At 33.9% G+C, this 20,478-nt stretch overlaps 1 protein-coding gene across 9 annotated transcripts in view; it reads right to left on the bottom strand.

Moving 5' to 3' along the window:
- BBS9 (Bardet-Biedl syndrome 9) overlaps nt 1-20,478 on the bottom strand; it is a 317,920-nt gene that overhangs the window by 254,008 nt on the left and 43,434 nt on the right. For all 9 annotated transcript variants that reach the window (XR_011092535.1, XR_011092536.1, XM_068670384.1 and 6 more), the window contains 3 exons: nt 7,522-7,703; nt 3,801-3,877; nt 579-632 (listed from right to left, as the gene is read on the bottom strand). Coding sequence is in view for 7 of the 9 variants with exons in the window: in XM_068670384.1 (XP_068526485.1) it covers nt 579-632; nt 3,801-3,877; nt 7,522-7,703 (313 nt within the window). In the remaining 2 variants the exon portion in view is untranslated. The remainder of the gene's footprint in view (nt 1-578; nt 633-3,800; nt 3,878-7,521; nt 7,704-20,478) is intronic.

Raw genomic sequence — 20,478 nt, 5'->3', positions numbered from 1 at the left:
GCCTCTCAAATTCAAAAAAAAAAAATATATATATATAAATATATTACGCAATACTGAGGAGAAACTACACTTGCACACATGTACACACATATGCACATTTATACTTTCTTTAGAATCAGAGGTAACAGTCCTCAGGGAGGGCTGCAATTGTATCAGTTTTCAAATTAAAATTTCCTGGCTTTTTTGTACTAACAAATACTGTGAGATTGTTTTTACACGAGAAAGTCTATTTTTACTTATTGACAACTGAAAAGGCAGCTAGAGATCACCTTCAAATTTTGAGTAAATATTTATTCCCTTTGAAAAGTGTTGGAAAAATATTCTTAAACTTCAAGAACTACTTCCCCTCCACCCTATTTTGTTTGTTTGTTTCTTGATAAACATCACAGAAATAAGATTCTAACCACTTCAACAGAAGGCATGCAAGATAAACGCCTGTTATATGAAGGAACAAAAAGTATATAACAGCATTTCAAATTCTATTCATTTTCATAATCCAAGTGAAATACACAGAAAATATTACAGGTTTTCTAAAATTTGTCATCACTGTTTGCTACGGTTTGAGTAAGGCACAGTACCTTTACTGTTACTGATGGTACTACCTCTGCTTTTACCTCACTGTCAATGGCTTTCTGTGAAGAAAAAGATGAAAACAGAGTAAATTCAATATTACACATGAATGAATGAACACAATGAATGTAATATTACTCTCCTAACATCAGTTTGGTAAATAGGGAATTAACTGTAAAGGACTTATCATTCTGATGACAGATTAAAATACACAAAATACATTTCTGAGCTCCTGAAAACGTAAAGCCTCTGTTTGAAATTGCCTGCAAAAAGGATAGCAAAAGGTCATGAATGTTGTGTATATAAGGAACTAATACACTTTGATGTATATATGAATATTTGAAACTGTTTTGCTTGGCATGCTTCTTCCTACTGTATATTTATTTCAATTTTGGAAACTCCTCCTGTTACTCAGTAGGGAAAGGTGACCTCCAATCTGCCAATGTATTATATACACATCTTAGCACGTACTACAAACTCATTGCACACAATCTTCTAATCAGAAATATATTTTGAACTTCAAAAGAATATTATGGCAGGCATTTTGTTATTCCCACTTACATCTATTTCAAGATGCAATTCCATCTAATGAAAAATTCATCTTGGCACTACAGCCTGTTTTAATATCTTGTTATATGCTCAGATTTCATTTTGCATTAGGGTTGTCTCAACAGTTTAAGAAGTGTTCCAATGTGTTTGAACCACTTTATTTTAAAGGAATACTTCACTACTGCTGTAATACTAAATTCCTCACATGAATGTGTACCTTCTCATTATAAGAGTAAATTTAAAACAATCCACTGTGCTCTATCTCCACTCTTTTTCATCCCAGCATGCCACTATGAAGTTCACATATGCAAAGCTCCTAAGAAGTCAGGAAGTTGGTAGGCTCTCTCTAGAAGTAGGACTTTCATTCAACTACTGTATGCCTTTTCACAATATAAAAACATAGGGTCTTTCATACTGGATTAGATGATTGGCTTGTCAAGTACACTGACTCTGACAGTGACTAGTGGATGATCCTGAAGAAATAACATGGGTGCAAAGAGACTGATTCTTGCCCTGGTCTACTATATTCAGCTTTCAGAAATCAGCTGGGAGTTCCTGAATCAGAGGCTGTGCTTAGGAGGTGGTGTCAAATAACCATAATGGTCCTCCATTTGATTATCTAATCCATTCTAATATATCTTTATGCTCTGCTCCTACCACACATCACAATTTAAATCTCTTCAAATGAGCAGAAGTAGTATTCGCAAACCTGTAGAAGCCCTAAAATTATTCTCACATCTGCTTTATTGATTCTAACTCATTAAGTGTCTTACTATACATTTCCTTCCTAGATAGATACTGAAGGAACATCTAGGAAATTCTACGTCTCAGGAAACTAAAATATATGGATGGCCTTGGGCAATAAAGATTCAAGGCCATGATTCATTTGGTATATTGAGTTACTTATATCCAAAGCAGACCATCTACAAGTGGAAGATTGAGCAAATGAGTACAAGATTAGAGCATTCTACAGGTCTAACAATTTAATTGATGTGAGCAGATTATTACAATTAGCCAAGATCATGTCACTGTCCTTTCTTCCTTTCTTTTTTTTTTTTTTTTTTACCATCAACTAGTCTTTTCTGTAGGCAATTGCTAGGCCATATTATAAAAAGGTCTCTTCATCAACTAGTATCAGCAGCAGCAGTAATAAAAATAGACTCAAATAAAGTTATCAAATAGACATATAAAAGTATTTAAAAGCAGTTTTGTGTATTTTTAAAACATTAGTCATGAAAAATTAGTTTTGTAGAAATCAGTGGCTAGATACAACTAATTACAGATGTTATGTTACAACGACCATGTTTCTGAAAGTCTCACATGAAAAACCTTTAAGCAACAATATAAGGTCACCTAAATGTTAATTTGAACTGTTTTTCATAAGTTACATATGCAAATAAGAGCAAAAAACTCTATCTAGGCCGCTATGCCAGATAATATTGAATGATACCTTGCTGAAGATTACTCATTACAATGCATTATTGAGTGATTAGTACATTCTATCTTTAAAAGATCCACAGGACTACACTTCTGTTTCCCCCCACATTAGTAACTGCTTTAACAATTCTCATTATTACAAAGTTATCCCAGATCCTAAGAAAGTTTCTCCACCTACTTTTGCTTAGCCAAGAATTGAAAAGGTCCCAAGAAAAAAAAAAAAGATACTAAGCGATTTTATTTACTCAAGTTAAAATGATTAACAAAAACGTGTTTTAATTGATGGACAAGTGGGTGCTATGCAGAAACTCAGTCCCATAAATATAAACAAATAGAAGTCACTATTTCAGATGTTTCAACTATCATTATGAGGATAAGGCTTATTACAAACTGAGAAATAGGCCAGAAAAGTGCACAAGACAACATTACCTCAAACAGTAAATATGACTGCAAGTAGCCTTAATTATTATTCTTTAAAAAAAAAAAAAAGAAGAAAAATAGCATATGCTTACTTATGCATTGCAAGTTGTTAATTTTATAATCATTAGAGCTATGGTATGTACATTTCTCTTACAAAAATACCTCATATTTCATTGCTGTTTTCAAATCTAAAAAGCTCAAGTGTACAACTTACATCCACTTACCCAACAGGCAGCAGTGAACTTTAATAACTCAGTATTGTGCAGTATTTTATATAAGTAAATTGCTAAAGGTATAGTTATTGACTGATTTTCAATTTATTTCTAATTCCCTCTCCCAGTGATCTAACTGTTAAAGACAGAGGAAAGCTTGTTAAAACTCTAAAGCATTAGAATGTAGTCTCTAAACATATGCTATAATGATAATAGCAAGTTAGTGGTTATTAACAGCACAATTGCATGATGGAGAGCAACATGTCAGGTAGCAGTAGATATGAGACAGTCTGTTCGCTTATTTGTCTGAAAGTCCCTGAAGTCCCAGGACCATATGAAAAGCCATGGAGGCAAATAGCACTAAGTAAGAGCAGGACCAAGAAGTGGTCACAGTACACAGTTGTAAATTATGCACATGGGGACAGCAGACATCTGAAATACAATGAATTTGGACTGTTAGCTGCTTTGCATAAAACCTGGCACCCAGCTGAACATGGCTTGGTCCACCCGAGGCAGATCTGAACACTGCACCTAAGATTTGGCACTGCTTGCAAAAAGGGGCTACTATGACTTTCAAAAAGGTTTGCTATTTCGTTTTATACATGTACATACAGATTCTGCATCCAAATCTGGTGAAACTTCTGCAGTGACAATTAGATCTCTCCGTTTTTCAGACTGGGGTAAAATATCTGAAAGAAAACAAGAAAAATCATTCAGCTCTCCTTCAATTACGCATCTACATTCCTAAATACAATTCCAAGAGCATCAATTTCCAGACTTTTACATAATTACACCTATTACTCTAATGAAAAAAAACTGCATATGCTCTTTGAACAAAGAAAGTTCTGAGTTTTGTACAATTTCTATAGACAGCCTAAACCTGATTTGTGCATAAAAAAAAAAAAAAAAAAAAAGTTTTAGATGCATTCTACAACAGGATTTTACATATACTATTCATGATCCAGTCCCAGGAAAAATATGAGAAAGTTTTTGTTTTGTTTAAACATATTTCCACATGTGAATATAATAGTACACCTATAGTAAACAACCATCTCCAAAATACACAGCACAGGTCTCATTTGGTGCACTTTCATCTAAATAATTTGATAATAAGCCTGACAGAAATGTTCTGCCTAACATAGAACATAACATCTGTAGCATAACTAAAACAGATTTTTAAAGGTTTAAGAGTGTTTTATGTTGTATAGGGCTTGGTTACAATATGTTACCTGATTATTTCCAGGAATGTTAACACAGAAGGTAAAGAATGCCATGAACTCACTTATATGCATGATATAAAAACTTATACAGATTCACATATGCAAAAAATATCACAAGGATTAAAAGCAAGGCATTTAAATACCATAACAAATTATATAATCATTTTGAAGGCAGAGAAAGAAGAGGAAAGAGAAAGAAAAAAGTCTAGCTCTGTGGTATTTGTGTCTTTCTGCAATGCACTTCTATCTCTCAAAACCAAATGTGTCAGGGAAAAACAAACAAACAAAAAAAAAAAAGGCAGGAAATTCATAGTTCCTAAAGTAACAAACAGTAAAAAACTTAATGAAAGATGAAATTAACATTTTCATTGGAAAAATGACTGCATGAACACATTCAGAAAGCTGCAAGAATTGTATTGTATAATAGGGTCCTGAAAACAACCCACAACTAGTAAGAAGCACATTATGTCTCTTTCTAATAAGAGAGTCATTGGAAAAAAACTATTAAGATAAACAGAGAAATTAAGATTTCATTTTCTTGTGCTCAAAGAAAATTTTTACTTCCTCCAAGATCACCTACTAAAGAAGCCTAAGTCTGTTTCATAGTGCCATGACCACACAACTGGTTCTGACAATTGCATAAGACTCAACACAATCCTTTGCACATGTATGGACAAGAAAATATCTTCCTTTTCTAGCCCTACTTAACCATTTCTCCTTCAGGATGTTTTTTCAAGCAAAGTATGATGCAACTTCTGTTGTGCTATCATCTCTCTGTTAGAAATAGGACACAGACCAATGTTTACATAGATCCTAGAATGGTTTGGGTTGGAAGGGACCTTAAAGACCATCTAATTCCAACCCCTCTGCCATGGGCAGGGGCACTTTCTACTAGACCAGGCTGCCCAAGGCCCCATCCAGCCTCGCCTTAAACACTTCCAGGGATGGGGCATCCACAGCTTCTCTAGTAAACTGAGCGTGTGCCTCACCACACGTAAGCTTCCGTTTTTTTCTTGATATTAAACTGAGTCAAACACCTATGGTTAATTGCTTATGTCATCCAGACTGATGCAAGTAACGTTAGAGTTAAGTTACCTTAGCAGTTATGTATTTAAAAATATTTCATCAGTTTGTAATATAAAAACTTCTTCTCAAAAATGTATAAAACAACTACAGTTCAACAGTTTAATGGCCAGCACTGAACAGAAATACATGACTTATTTATGGAAATAACTGCTCTAAGTTTTTTATATGATGACCTAATTCTAAATGCTTTCCATTTTTGGAAGTCAAAGTGAAACAAAGAAAAATTATTTCCATGTAAGGGTATATGTTTTCAAAACAACACCAGCTCTTACTGCATACATGTGAAATCACAAGACAGAAAAATCAATGGTTCATTTTAAAGATCATGTTTAGAGTAACTGAATGGTGACCAGCACTCAAAGGTATTTTGTACTCAACCAGCCATGATTAACGGTTATTTTAAGACTTAGCTAAAAGATCTAAAAAAAAGCCAAAATGAAACACAGCCAAAACATCCTAAACTGAAAGGCATTCTTCATAACTAAGTGAAAAGTTTTCCAACAAGCTTTACATCCAGTTAAACCAGTAAAAAAATTTCATTAGAGCATATCTCCACAATAAAGAGAACATTCATAAAAACACATCTGAAACCACCACTGCAATACCTTAAATCAGATTAGAAAGATCTTGAGGAAGAAAAAAACAAACAAGCAAGCAAACAAAAAACAACAAATTAAAAACAAATGAGTAAAGTTAAAAGGTCATCAATACTCACAGAAAATATGTCAGTCTTATACTATCACATTTTTACTAGAAAAGTTACAAAGGATGGTTATGTGTTCTTACTCTAAATATCTTCCACACAATGTGTTAAGATAAATACACAAACATTTATTCACTTCATTAAGGGATTTATTCCTTCCATCATGCTATTCTTTCCTTTGGTTATGATAGCCAGACAAAGCATTCAAATACTTATAAGAAGGGCTGTGGTAAGAGCAACAAAATTTTACACACATGCATACATGTTTAAATAACCAATTACTGGGTTTGTTAAATTAAACAAACAACCTAAATTAGTCTATTATAACAATAATTGACAAAGTTATATTTAATTACAAAAAAAAGTCTTTGCACTGTAGAATCAAGCTTATGAGTGTAGTTTACAAATCTCTTCTCATTTTCTAGGAATTTTCAGTAAAGAAAACCACAACTATTTCTTTAATGCATTTTAAGAACATGCTAACTATCAGCAAGAAGAGATTTTAATTGGTTCTTTCTATTTGTCTAAGACAGTTTTCTGTAGAATCATATGCTTCCAATTCCCTGCGAGAGTTAGATCCACTGTTTAAAAACTCAGTTATGGAAATAGAAGTTTTGCATGATCTTTGTAGAAATCATGTGCTGATACTTAACTAACTCAATGCTAATTATGAGAATCAAAGAATATCCTGAGTTGGAAGGGACTCACGAGGATCATTGAGTCCAACTCCTGGCTCCACACAAGACTACCTAAAAAACAAACCATGTATCTGAGAGCGTTGTCCAAACACTTTCTGAACTCTGACAGGCTTGGTACTGTCACCACTTCCCTGAAAAGCCTGTTCCAGAGCATGAAGCCTGTTCCAGTGCCCAGTGTGTGCACTGTGGGTAAATTCCAGTTTACCATGTTAATTTAATTGGCTTTTTGTATCTCTTAGTATGTTTTTCAAATACAATTGCATTTGAAAGAAGCAACAGAAAAGTTGTTTTTAACACAAGTCATTCTTTATTAACTGCATGATGTTTAAGAAAATTTGTAATAACAAAGCAGAGAATTTGACAATATTTCTGCTCTCTCTGAAGCGTGAGAGGTATAGCAGGCTGTTGCTGTGAAATTACTGAAATTTTCTTGCTGTTGGATAGTATATGCAATGTCATTTTTATCATCAACGTCCTTGCATTAATGAGAATTATCTGCAATTGAGCGTAAATATCTTGAAAGTTCCAATAGGCATTATGAAAAAATAAATATAAACTGTACATACAAACAAATGAAACCCAGTTGGTTAAACATGAGTACTTTTATATAAATGAGAGTAATATACCTTGTGTTTTCATAGCTTCCCTGATAATTTTCTGAAGCTCTTTCATTTCAGCATTGAATTCTTCATAGTTTACTTCTTTAGACTCAATTCTAGGAGCCTGGAAGAATGAAGGATCAGTTCCAAGGTAGGAACACTGCAAATGTCCATTTTCACTCAGAGTAACTATAACACCCTTCAGATTCCTGCATATTAAAAAAAAAAAAAAAAAAAAATGTTTTAGAGATTGTAAATAGTCATGGGAGTGATTATAACATTGAATTTATGTTTCTACTGGTCCACCTACAAATCTAATAGAACTTCCTGTTTTTAAGAGATTATTTGACCAAGAGAAAACTACAATATTCTTCAATTCAGATGCATTTATTTATATTACACCTGTTTATTCCACTTGCACCTAAGGATCACTCTGTGCTAGAAGATTACTTAAATATCATCCAAATATTTCAGAATCTGTTTAAATAAGACAGGCAAAGGAAAGGACCAGAACAAACAAGCCAAAACAAGCTAAGTAGACAGTACTGTTGATGTAGCCATTTTTTCCACCAATTGTTACTTTTTTTTTTTTTTTTTTTTTTTTTTTTAAGTATGGATATTCAGGTTGGTATGCAGGAAGAGGAAGTAGCTAAACAGAAAACCAAGTAAGGGAAGGGAAAGGATGCATTAGAACACATCACTAATCAATAGAAAAGGTTCATAATCAATGGAAAAGGTTCACAGTGAAGACAGTACTAAGGGCTTTGATGGTATCAGTAGCCCCTACTTATTTTTTGTCTGCTGCTACAACTGTGCTGGCTTCAAGCCCTGGCTGGCTCTTCCCTGCAGTGACTGTCTGTAAGGAGTCCACATGGATCCAGAAGATTCCCTTACATTACTCTGGATCAATACGAATGAGTGTTTTACTAGCTATGCTCCAGTCTATTTTCTCTGCAGGGAACAGTATTTTGATAAACCTAAACCTCCAAAAATCCCAATCATAGTTTGTTTATATGATCATGTACCACACATATAAAATACCTAGGAAGGCATTTAATAAATTATGGGACTGATGAGACTACTGCCATATTTTGCTTAACTTGAAGGCTATTCAAAAATAGAAGAGGAACTAAACAGTAAAGACGAGCATGGATGGTAACAGCAAAAACTAGGAGAAACCTAACACACTTTATTTTTAAAGCACTCTTAATTAAATAAGTTTATATTTATTTTCATAATCACAAAAAAAAATCATATTCATGCCAATAATTTGCTCTTATTTCATACTTAGAATGTCTTAGAGCAGACAGCCTCTGTGTCAAATACAATTGTCCTTGTATTAATTAAATATAGGTTGAATTGTATGTTTAATTCCTAGATACATAGAACTTAATTTTGATAAGAAAGTATAATGCATTATCCCACTAATTAGATGCACATAAAACGTTTCTTATATAAATGTTCAGCTATAGTTTGTAAAGAAATAAAAAATATTTTACCCTTTATACATTGATGCCATTGAAGAAGCCCAACTAGTTCAATCTTTGTTGAAAAAACAGGTAGATATTTAAAAAAAAGTATTCAGTCTGGTTTCCTACAATGTCCTGTACCATGGGGCTCTAGTACACGCATTGGAAAATTCATTCCAAAATTTTCCAGGGTGAAGTAATTATGAAGTCAACAGGTGTCACTGATTAATTTTGTCAAGTGATGGTTTAATTGTACATTCAGAATTTATTTTTTTTTAAACACAGAATGCTAAGGCCAGTATCCAAGTGTTGGTTTCTGTATTCTAATCAAGCATTCTGGAAAAAAAGGTCTGTTGTAGTTGAAATCATCTGAACTCTGTACAGTTTGAATCTCATACAGAAATGATGACCCCATCGGGCTAAGCACTACACAGACAAGCAATTGCCACAGGTGAGCTGGAGCTTTCTCTTTCCACAGACAGTATTTTTTACTCAGTGAATGAAATAGTTCAACCAGAAGACGTATGTATCTCTGGAAATCTTGAGGGGGGGCGAGGGGAGGTGGGGGTTGTTTGTTTGTTTTGACAATAAGTACCTTTGTCTTTTTCTGCAGATGGAACACACAAAACTAAAGTGCCTTCTGGAACATAGTAAAGACTGTAAACACACCATTCCCCTTCTCTATCAGATATGTTCCTCTTAAACAGTCTTGTCTTTTAAAAATACTGTTCCTACTGCCACAGAAATACTTCCAGCAACCTCCTCAATTTTTAGTTTTTAAATATTAACATTCACTACAAAAAACTAAGCAAACTGTAAGAAGAGCTTGTCTTTGTGAGCAGCATAACACTGAGGATGTAAAGTCAACTCCAACAAATACTTTAAGAAAACAAAGGAGACTTAACTGACTTTCAATTTACCTATCCGGGACCTATGTTAGCAGCCATCCTGCAAATGTGATGGCCTATTTGTGACGTGCAAGCTTTGGGGCTTGCATAAATTTTTTCTGACAAGTTGAAAGTTCTCTGTCCCAGAGTGAGATGAAGATGAACTGAGTACAAGTGTTGGTCTCTCTGGCCACTTGAATTTTCGTTGTACTCCATATAGTTGGTTGCTTTGCTCAGGACTGGGTCTATTGCTGGGTATACATGCAGGACTGACCAGGTAGGGCTCTGTTCATCCAAGTTTTCTTATGTCCAAAAAGCTCTGTACAACACATACCTGGGATACATTTTCAGAATCTTGAGATAGCACATGTAACAAACACATTGGGCTTACTTGGAGACCTGCACGGGAACAATGCAAGGAGAGAGACTTGCCAACACTTGGGCCATAACTCAATCATATAAGGTATGCAAGTAACATTTAATGCACAGGATTTCGCCTAATGACTGCCAAGCATTTGCAAAGAACTGTGCCATATTGGCCATAGGTGAAGAAAAGTCCTTAAGAAGGGATATTGTTGAGGCAGATAAAGGGAAGTTGAAACTTCCATGCTTCCAAGTACACTCTCACTATTTGCTATTTAGTTACAATAAATAATGTCTAAATTATTATAATAACTACTAAAAAGTTCCATATGACCTTGTTCCATAAGTAAAGAAAAAAATGACACCTGAACACAACACAATTTTAAAATTTCTTTCCTGGGGCTATGAATCCATTAAGCTAAAAAGGAAAGCTCCATGAAGACGTCTGAATGTGAATCAAAGGAGATGAAAAAAATCTAGCTACATTGTTAGTAATAAATCTTTGATGATATACTACTAAAGTATAAGATTCAAAAATGGTTTGTAAATATAATCCTTCCCTACGTATCTTTAAAATTGACAGTCATCTGCAGATAAATTACTCTATCAAATGAAATCAAATCAAATCAATGAGGTGATTTCCCTGTAAAAATGATGGTTTTCTTAATGACTTGAAGTTTGTCAGCAAAAAGCTTATATTACAGAATGAACATTCAAAAACTCCACCATAAAATAAACTCACTTTGACCAACTTTCCTTTCAGCCATGACGTTCTTTAATTTTTCACTAGTTCAGAGACAAAAGCATTGGTTTAAGAAAGCAGCATAAGAAATGACACTTTTCCTTTGCTTCAGTTAGCGTTCTGTTACGTCCTAAAAAAGACTTTTCAATATGAAACATATACAAATGTTTTTTAAAAAATGTTTTTGTTTTGTTTTGTTTTAGTGATCATCCCTTGTTAATGCTGTTCGTGAATTTGTATATTAACAGAAACAATAAGAGAAATATGGCTATCAAGTTGTAACATATGATTTATAACACATTAATTTCTCTGTTGAAGCATTTGTCAGCCAGTCAAGACTGCCTTATTTCTCAAGCTTTTCTAACAGTGGTTAAAGACAGCAAGGGGAAGGGGGAGTGTATTTAACATTTTTATAGTAGTTTCCCCACAGCTACTGCATTCATGCAATATCCCTGCAAATGCCATTACTTCATTTGGCACATTCTACACACAATCTGGAATTTCAATTACTTGTTAAATTTCTTTTATTGTAAACTCCCCCCCCCCCCCTTTTTTTTTTTAAATATATATCACACAATAGTCAAAGTAATATCAAATCCAAGGGGACACTTTAATAGTAAGGAACTTGAAGTATGAAACAAATTATTCTGGTATCTAAAATAACTTTACAGTACAAAGCAACTCCTACTCACATATGGTAATAATTTGAAAAAAAATCTTTTATTGGATTCTGGGTAATAATAGTGGCATATGCTTTCTGTAGGTCTTCTCTTACTAAACAAATTGCTCACAACATTTCTTAAAGAAATTAAAATGCTTTGCATGTTTCCAGTTATATAACACCAAATTGATCAGTCAAACAACTGACTTAGAATTACATATTGAACTTCTGAGTTCCACTTGAAGAGAAAGCTAAGCCTTGGACAAGGTCTGATTATTGACAATATTTACAGTTTTAATTATTTATGTTTATAGTACCAAATAAAACTTCTACCTCAATTTCAGAAGCAGTCTTTGCAATTAGTATTACTCACATCCATAATTTTATCAAACAAAATCTCGGCAGCGCTACTTTTAGTCACTTATTGATAATGAATTATTTATAAACAACTGAATTCAGAAAATAAATCCTGAATTGTGCTCCAACATTGTAAACCTCATTCTCTTCTCATTTTATCACCCTCTGAAGTAATTACATGCAACAGCAAAACTACAATTTCACCTTTTTGTTTAGTGCTTTTGGAAAAACAGTTATTTTACATCTCTCTACCATTTTGACATCATTTTAGTCATAACTGCATGAAGTATTTGATAAAATGCTGAAGGAAGACCAGACTACTTTTAATAAACTAAGAACTTTCTAATATGAACTAATGCAAGTAAAGGTCAAAAGCCCATCTTACTCTGTTATTTAACATATACTCTGAAATCGAACCCTCAAGGAGCTGAATGTTCAAAGTATCACTGTGGCAATTACTCACAGCTACAACCTATCTTTAACTGTAACTGGGTATCTCTGGATCTCCCTTACACTCCTCTGAAAATCCTCTCCTCACTAAAAACCTATTCAATTTTACATAGAAAAGGTAATCTTTGAATGTGTATGACTCTACCATATTGCTAAAAATCTGTTTGCTCTCAGAAGTTAGAATTCTTTCAAGGCTATTTATATTACATATTTAACATGATTTACACACTCTAAAGAGGGTATTTAAAGATAATGTAAGTATGTATTCAATTGTAATTATTTACTAATATGTATCATAATGAGCATAATTAAGTGCTCTACCTCTAAAGAAAATCATTCTTTGTCCTTCCCATTTATGACCTAATTTTGTATTGGTGATTTTAACAGAATGTCAGACAAATCCAGTTTAAAAATATATAGAGAGAAATGCATGCAAGAGGAAAGGTGAAATGAAACATGATTTCATCATGATAACCTGTGGAAAAGCAGTTTAAAAAAATGTTATGACTAAGCCACCAGGTCAAAACATATCCTTTATTACAAGCACGGATAGTTAGCGAATAAAACTTGAATTTGGGCAGAATGTTGCCATTTTAAATGTTTGCAGGATTCTCAGATCCTAGCACTTATACAGTACTCTCACTCTCTAGGAGTGGAGATATTTTCACTAGCCACATAACTTCAGCACCTTTACACAGTAACATCATGCAGCATACATGCAAACCAGCAACTTACTGGAAGACAAGTTCAGACAGTTGTTGAGCTGGTTTAGTTTTCCATTCGCAAGAGACTCTTTGCCTAAACTGATATGCTGTCTGATGACAAAATAAAATAAAATAAAATAAATAAAATAAAATAAGATAAAATAAAATAAAATAAAATAAAATACCATTACTCATAAGACACATAAGTTTGGGTCTCATTACACATAAGTTTGGGTCAGGGGTCTTTTCAACCAGACCGCTGCTGCCACCTGCGGGCCAGCACAACGTGCTTCCACAAGGCTTGCACGGACAAGCCTTTTTATTTGTTTAACAGGGACAGTGTACTAGCCTGACAGTTTAAATGTAAGGGGTCACAACAGCTTAATGAACGCAGTCACAGATTTCCATGCTCATCATCATCACCTGGTTCCTTAAGGTGATGGTGCTGCCCAGTTAGACACACAATTTAAGCTCATGCTACAAATTACATATATGAAATTTATCTTTTCTAATGGACTAAGCAATGTAACATCTTTTTGTTTAAAACAAATCAAAACAGTAAGGTATTTAAAACAGTCAAGGTATTTAATAAAAACTCAAGTAGCCAGCTATGGAACAATACAGATTTAAAATTATCATTCATCACAGAAGAGAATAAAAGTAGAATATTCAAAGTGATGCCACAGGCCTCTAAAAATACATGATCTTGCTTTAGGCAAAAACATAAAGAGTTCTGAAGTATAAGATCCAAAGAAAAGTTCCTAACTTCTATATTTCATTTCAAACTATCACTCACTGTCATCTAAGACATTGAGTGACAGTATCTGAATTAAAATTAAAAATAAAGACTGGTAAGAAAATATGATGCCTTTAAATAAGAATGCAGCCTCTAAGTCAGACCTCTAAGAGAAATTAAATTGTGATTTCATTTATGGCAGTACCAATGCTAGGAGTGATAGAGAAATTACAAACAACTGACAGCTAACAAGCATTCCTACACTTGATTCCCTCTTAGATCTGAAACAAAAACTGTTGTTTTGTTGTTGTTGTTGTTTTCCATTTGTACTCTTTCTCCTGAAGTTTAAAATATGTCTCAAGGCCAAGCTCCCTCACAGAATGATAGAATATCCCAAGTTAGAAGGGACCTACAAGGATCATTGAGTCCAACTCCTGGCAGCACACAGGTCAGCGGCAGACAGGTACACTGCAGCTTCCAAAAGCTCATTAAAGACTATACCAAAAGGTGGCCGCTACAACACTGTGAATATAGTACCTGGGATCTTCAAACGTTTACCCTTCATCTAACCCATCTAACTTCATCTTTTCCTAGTTCCAGGTAGTGGTTAAGTCCATTACACTCCAGGCAAGCTGGAGCTGTCCCTAGCATCTGTTTCTAAGGACAGGTAAGAAATGCAAAGGGTTGTACTGACAAAATCTACACTCTGAAGAGTTTATTGTTTCAGTAAAAACTTTTTCTTAACCATGGCCTTCATATAAGCTCTTTAATATTAGACTATATGTGGGGAAAATTAGACAGCTACCTACAGAGTACAAAGAGGATAGATAATAAGACTAACCATAATGACAGGTATCACAAGTTTTGGAAGATCAACAGCTATGGACATGTATTTTTAAGCATCATAAAACTGCATTTCAAGAAACCATTTGTGAGGTTTGTTTTAGTCTAATTCCATAAGACGCATGAGTTTAATACAAACAAAGCTACACATCTTACAAACAAAACCACTGTTTAGTGATTATTATGTTACATTAGCATTCTAACTAGTATTCTAACCCATCATGTTTCAACAGTGCGGTGTTTTTTTTGTTTGTTTGTTTTTGTACTGCATACTGCCTCCTAACCAGCATCATCACATCCAATCATTTCTAAAAATGCCAGTCTGTTGCAGAGACCCTTGGACTTCCAAGTTAATCAAATCTGAAGGGGGGGGGAGGGAGGGGGTTGCACCTTTTTCCACTTTTGGTGGCCCCTTAAATTCTGTGCACTCAGTCAGATTCAGCTCTCTTTCTAATGCTCTTCCCTCAGGGCAACAGCAAATCACTCCCTGTGGAGCAAAGAAAATCACTAGCATCTGAACTTCTGCCACTGGTTTCATATATGCCCCACAAATTCAAGTAAGTTTTGTGAGTTTTAGGGTGTTTAAGGAATGTAAGTATAGCAAACAAATATCTTTACAGCAAAAAATTTACTCTAAAAAGATTGAATCGTTACATAACTTTAGAAACACTGAACTCCAGAAATTAATTTCTACATTTTCCTCTTCAGCTCTTCACACTTTTATACGGATGTGCCTGCAAACTTAAAAATACACCAGCATTTCAGGCTGGAAAAAATCTATATGCGATTATTTTTAACAACACTTATCATTGTCCCCTTACCCTGTCTTGTAAAGGGCAATACTGCTCTTTAAAAGGAAATCTGTCACTCTGCACTGCTACATGGCTCTTGCCTTCATAGCTTAACATGTATATCCCAGCTGCTAGTCCTCACATGGAAAAAAAAAAAAGAAAATCATTCATGTTAATAGCATAATACTCAAGACTCTCAAAATCAGCAGCCCTAGACTGTTCATAATGACTGTTTCTCAAACAAGCCCTGCACCTTCCTTGGCTGAGCAAATGTCACAATATATCCGTAACTCCAGCCCACTGCTAAATACTGACCTCCAACATCAAGTTCAAAATCTGATAGTTATGTTCCACTCTAAGGTAACATGAAGAAGCAGAGAAATTGCAGGCTAACAAAAAAAAAAAAAAAAAAAAAAAAGCCCACCCCACACAGTATTTTTGTTAAAGAAAATATTAAAGTTTTTAATGTTGTATTTTATATTAAATATATTGATATTTATTACATATTAATACTTATATAATATTAATAATGACTATATATTAAAGAATAAGAGGGGAGAATTATTTACCTTCTTGTTCTTGAGCAGTTAGAATTTCCACTTTTAAGGCTTTCTCTAGAACTACGAGGGTAGGAATATTTTACCTATTATTATAAAGAAAGCCAAAACCCTTACAAAACCACATGACTATAAAAACTAGGCTTTTTTAAAAAGCAAATAGGTGACATGCAGTAAAATTAGGAGAACTGGCAACACGGGCATGTGATTAATATTATACCATATATATACAATTTGAAACTTTAACTTGCTAGAAAACCTCAGTCATGAATCGGGATACACTGGACATAGTACTTGGCATATCTATGCTTTTTTGCAGGATCAGAATCCTGCTAAGGTAAAAACAAAACAATCAAATCCACATTTTGTGGCTGTGTAAACTACACACATTAAAATTATCTTCTTGAAAGACTTTTAAAAATTGCAATATTTTGTACTGTTGTCTCTTGACAAAGGCAGTGGTAATTCAGAGATGAAAAACAGATGCAATCATTTTCTTTTTTCCTAAAAACGTATCTTTAAAATGCAATTATGTTTAAGTAAAAAGACTGTAGAAGTTTCTGCATTTAACTTCTCAAATCAGGCAACATATTTTTACAGAACACTCAAATAAAAATTTATATATATACACGCATATAACTGAACAGTTCATACTGTGCGTCATAACTGGCATTGCTTCTATTACAGTACTACTATGCAGAAAAAGGAAAAATCTTTCAGCAAACTATAAAGTTTGATTCCTGCAGTTTTCTTTCCATAAAACCATGTAATAAGTGCTAAGTTTTGTTGTTTTTATATGTAAGTTTTGCCATTTTTATATGGTGATTCTTTAACAGTTGTGGTAGCTGTGGTGATGTCAGTTATAATAAGGAATAACAGATGGGCTGGAATGAAGAACAAAGTATTTTCTACCATGTGGATAGCTAAGAAAATTCAATGAGACAGGTTTTATTTTGACTCCACCCACTATTACCCTATATATGATTGCACTTTTACACCTTATATACTTTATGTAACTACAATATTTCTTCATATTTTACCCAGTTAAATTCAGTTCCTGTTGCCTTTCCACTGTTTGGAGAGCCCAGCTACACAAAGTGCATTCACCTAACCACCCAATATACTATGACTCTGTGCCAGAAAATGAGTTTTAATATCAAGTTCATATTTGGACCAGACTGATAGTTTCTCACTTGCAAATTGATTTCAGATTTTAATTTTCTTTAAAAAATAATATTGGAAGCTAAAACTTCATAAAACAATGCATATTTTCAAGCAATGGTTATATACCAGGCTCCTGAATGCCTGTCTTTTGATTGATGTATTTCAAACTGTTCAGTCTGTTAGGCTACCTGTGATTCCAAATCTGGGGAATAAACAAAACATTGAAGAATTTAAGCGCTACTGCATGCTCTCTTCTTTGTGGAGACAGGTTGTTGAAGCAGAGACTTGCATATAAACTTTTTTGAGATAACATACCATAAAGTTACAAGTGTGTTAGCCATGTCAGGCGCAAGTTATTACTCATATATGGAAGATAAGTCCTCCAGTCTACCAGTGAACAACAGTCACTAGGGAACTGTGAATTTATACTTCATTAGACAAATAGGTATACAAACTATGTATCTCCTCCCAAGTCATTTTAATATTATGAAATACTATCAAATCAGAAAATCCAAAAGGTGTATTGGATTAAACGTTTTTCTAGAAAGAAAAAAAAAAGTAATTCTCTTCATGGACACACACTCAAATAACTCTAAAATTATTTTTTCTTTTCTTTTGGGCTAAAGATGAGATTGTTTTTAAATGCAATAAATATATTGTTCAGTTTTGCATTCCTCTTCAAAATGCAAACCCTCGTATCCCTAACGCAGTCTGAAGTGCAGCAGCACTTATCAGTTGGATATGTTTAAAGTCTACTGGAGGCGATATAGGGGCAATCCCTACCGGTCATCAGAGTCACCAGAGCAGTATTTCTCAGCCTCACATGTCAAGCTGCAGACTCATGGGGAGAGATGAAATAGAAACAAACTAGTGGAATACACAGTAAACTGCTAATCCAGAAAATAATCATCATCATCATCATCATCGCCCAACCCCTCCTTACACGTTCTTTTGAACCCAGGGTGCAAGCATCAAAAATTTTTTTGCAGGCACTCCTTGCTGTTCTTAAGATCCTAAAAGAGCCATGGCCAAGAAAAATAACATTGATGGTTCAAAGGAAAGAGGCAGCTAGAAGTAAAATCATAACTTAGCCCATAGCTAGAGACTATTGCTTCAGTAAAGTAACAGTTATTGTTTCCAAAAGACTTTTAAATATTTCAAAATATTGTAAAAATATTCTTTTGTACTGTACCTGCATAACTGTAACACAAGTTGGGATTTACCAAGAGATGAAAAAGCACAGTAACCTACCATCACCACATGGAACAATACATGCATAGTATTCAGACATGCACAAACTAATGTTAGGAGTTCAGATGTGACTGCTACATAGTCAAGCCTACAGCAATCATACATGGAGAAGTAGTAAGAACAACTAAAAAAAGACAAAATTTCAAATTTTCATTTTCAAATGTCAGTTGTAGATATAGCACTTAGCATAAAACAGCTTTCTGATTGCAAACTGAGCAAAATACAGAATCAGTGATGAAAACATGGAACCCTGTGATATTTTTACATGGTCATTCCTCAGTATAAACATTGGTAAATTTCAAGTTCATAAAGAACTGAAGTGTGGATAAAGCTTACTAAGTAACCTTGCTTGCCATTCGGAACATTTGAAGTCTACTTTTATTTCCTGACTTTTCAATAGTTGCTTTTGTTTAAAAAAAATATAAATATATATATATATATATATATATATATATATATATATTAATTTCTACCCTCCACCCCAAATAATGTAAGTATATTTACAAGTTTAACTCAACCTAAAATGTTGGCTTCTGGAACTTTTAATATTTTTAAGAAGCTCTGAAATTTTTATTCTTTAAAGGTGATAAATTACTCCTGAACTACAACAATAAAAAATAAAAATAAAAACACCAGCACCACACTTTTCCAGACTACCTTATATTTGTTCCTCAGAGAACATACTGCTCCATAACCAAGTAAAATGATATTTACCTTACAAGTAAATGAAAGTAAAAGCAGTATTCTAGTAACTTTCACCAATCTGTTCATACCTGTCAACCCTTCATAATAAAAGGAACCCCAAGTTTTACAAGGTATATGTATCATTTTGCAGGTTATTTGCTTCAGCAATCTTTCTTCTATAAATTATAGTCTTTTTGCTCACAGACACAATACATATGGAAGCTTACAAAAGATAATGTTGGTTTCCATGTTTTCATTTCCAGGTGCAGATCCTAAAAACGAGGCACCACATATGCAAATCATCTTTAAATCAATTTAAAGCACTATAGGTGGCAGTAAAGTTTTTTCTTCGGGGCATTTCTAATTAAATTCCAGTGAAGCTGAAGGTGAAAATATCCCTCATTTAAATATAACGTTCACTGATAAACTGGTTCCTAAAGGAATACCCGGTAGATGAAACATAGAAGGAAAAAAATATTTTTCCTAAAACACATCCCCTGAATCCTGAGAGAGGGCTGGTTTACTGTTAGAATCATGTGTCTGTAGATAATTTTCCCCTTTTCCCCTATACATTTACTAGCAGACTTCATTTCTTGATGGATAGCCCAGAGCACAATGAATGAAAACTAGGGCAACATTCAATACCACCTGGGGGAGCTGGGGAGAAGGTGTATTTGAGAAAATCTATGCCAGTTTACAAGTAAAAAAAAAAATAGGCTACCTTTTTAGTATTTGGAAGGTTTTCAGATCAAACATGAAGGACATGTACAATCAAAACCAAGTAGTAAAATTAAGACTAGCCAGCTTAAAAAATAATAATAATAATTAAAAAAAAAAAAAAAAAGTTCAGAAAAACAAAGTCCTAGATTTAGAGTGTTCATGCTTTCCTGTTGCAAAAACAGATTTCTAACTTGGAAGCGATCAAAACAGAAATCCCTTTCCTCAGACTACATCCAAGCTATAACGTTGTTATCTATGTGGTTTTAACTCAACACACAGTGGCATTTCAGATGTTTGTGATGGAAACATCCCTGAGGCTAGCAACATGAGCTATTTTGCTTCAGACTGAATGCACCTTAACATAATGTTCTAGTTTCAGGCCAGCCAGGTCAGAGTAATACTTAGTGCAATCAATCCGCCATTAAAACATGGTACTCTTAGGAACAGCTTTGCCAAGTGAATCAGTGTCAAATAAATAGAAAAGTGGATGGTCTAAGCATTTTAATCCACTCCAAGGGCCTTTTATGGTCAAGCGTACAGAGACAGGATAATTCAGGCACAGAAAAACAAATATGACCTCTAATAGGCCCTTAAAAAGTGGCTTT

The sequence above is a fragment of the Anas acuta genome, chromosome 2 (genome assembly GCF_963932015.1).
Source record: "Anas acuta chromosome 2, bAnaAcu1.1, whole genome shotgun sequence".
Taxonomy (NCBI): domain Eukaryota; kingdom Metazoa; phylum Chordata; class Aves; order Anseriformes; family Anatidae; genus Anas; species Anas acuta.
Note: the sequence above shows the minus strand (reverse complement) of the source record. Positions and strands in the feature narration are given on the sequence as shown.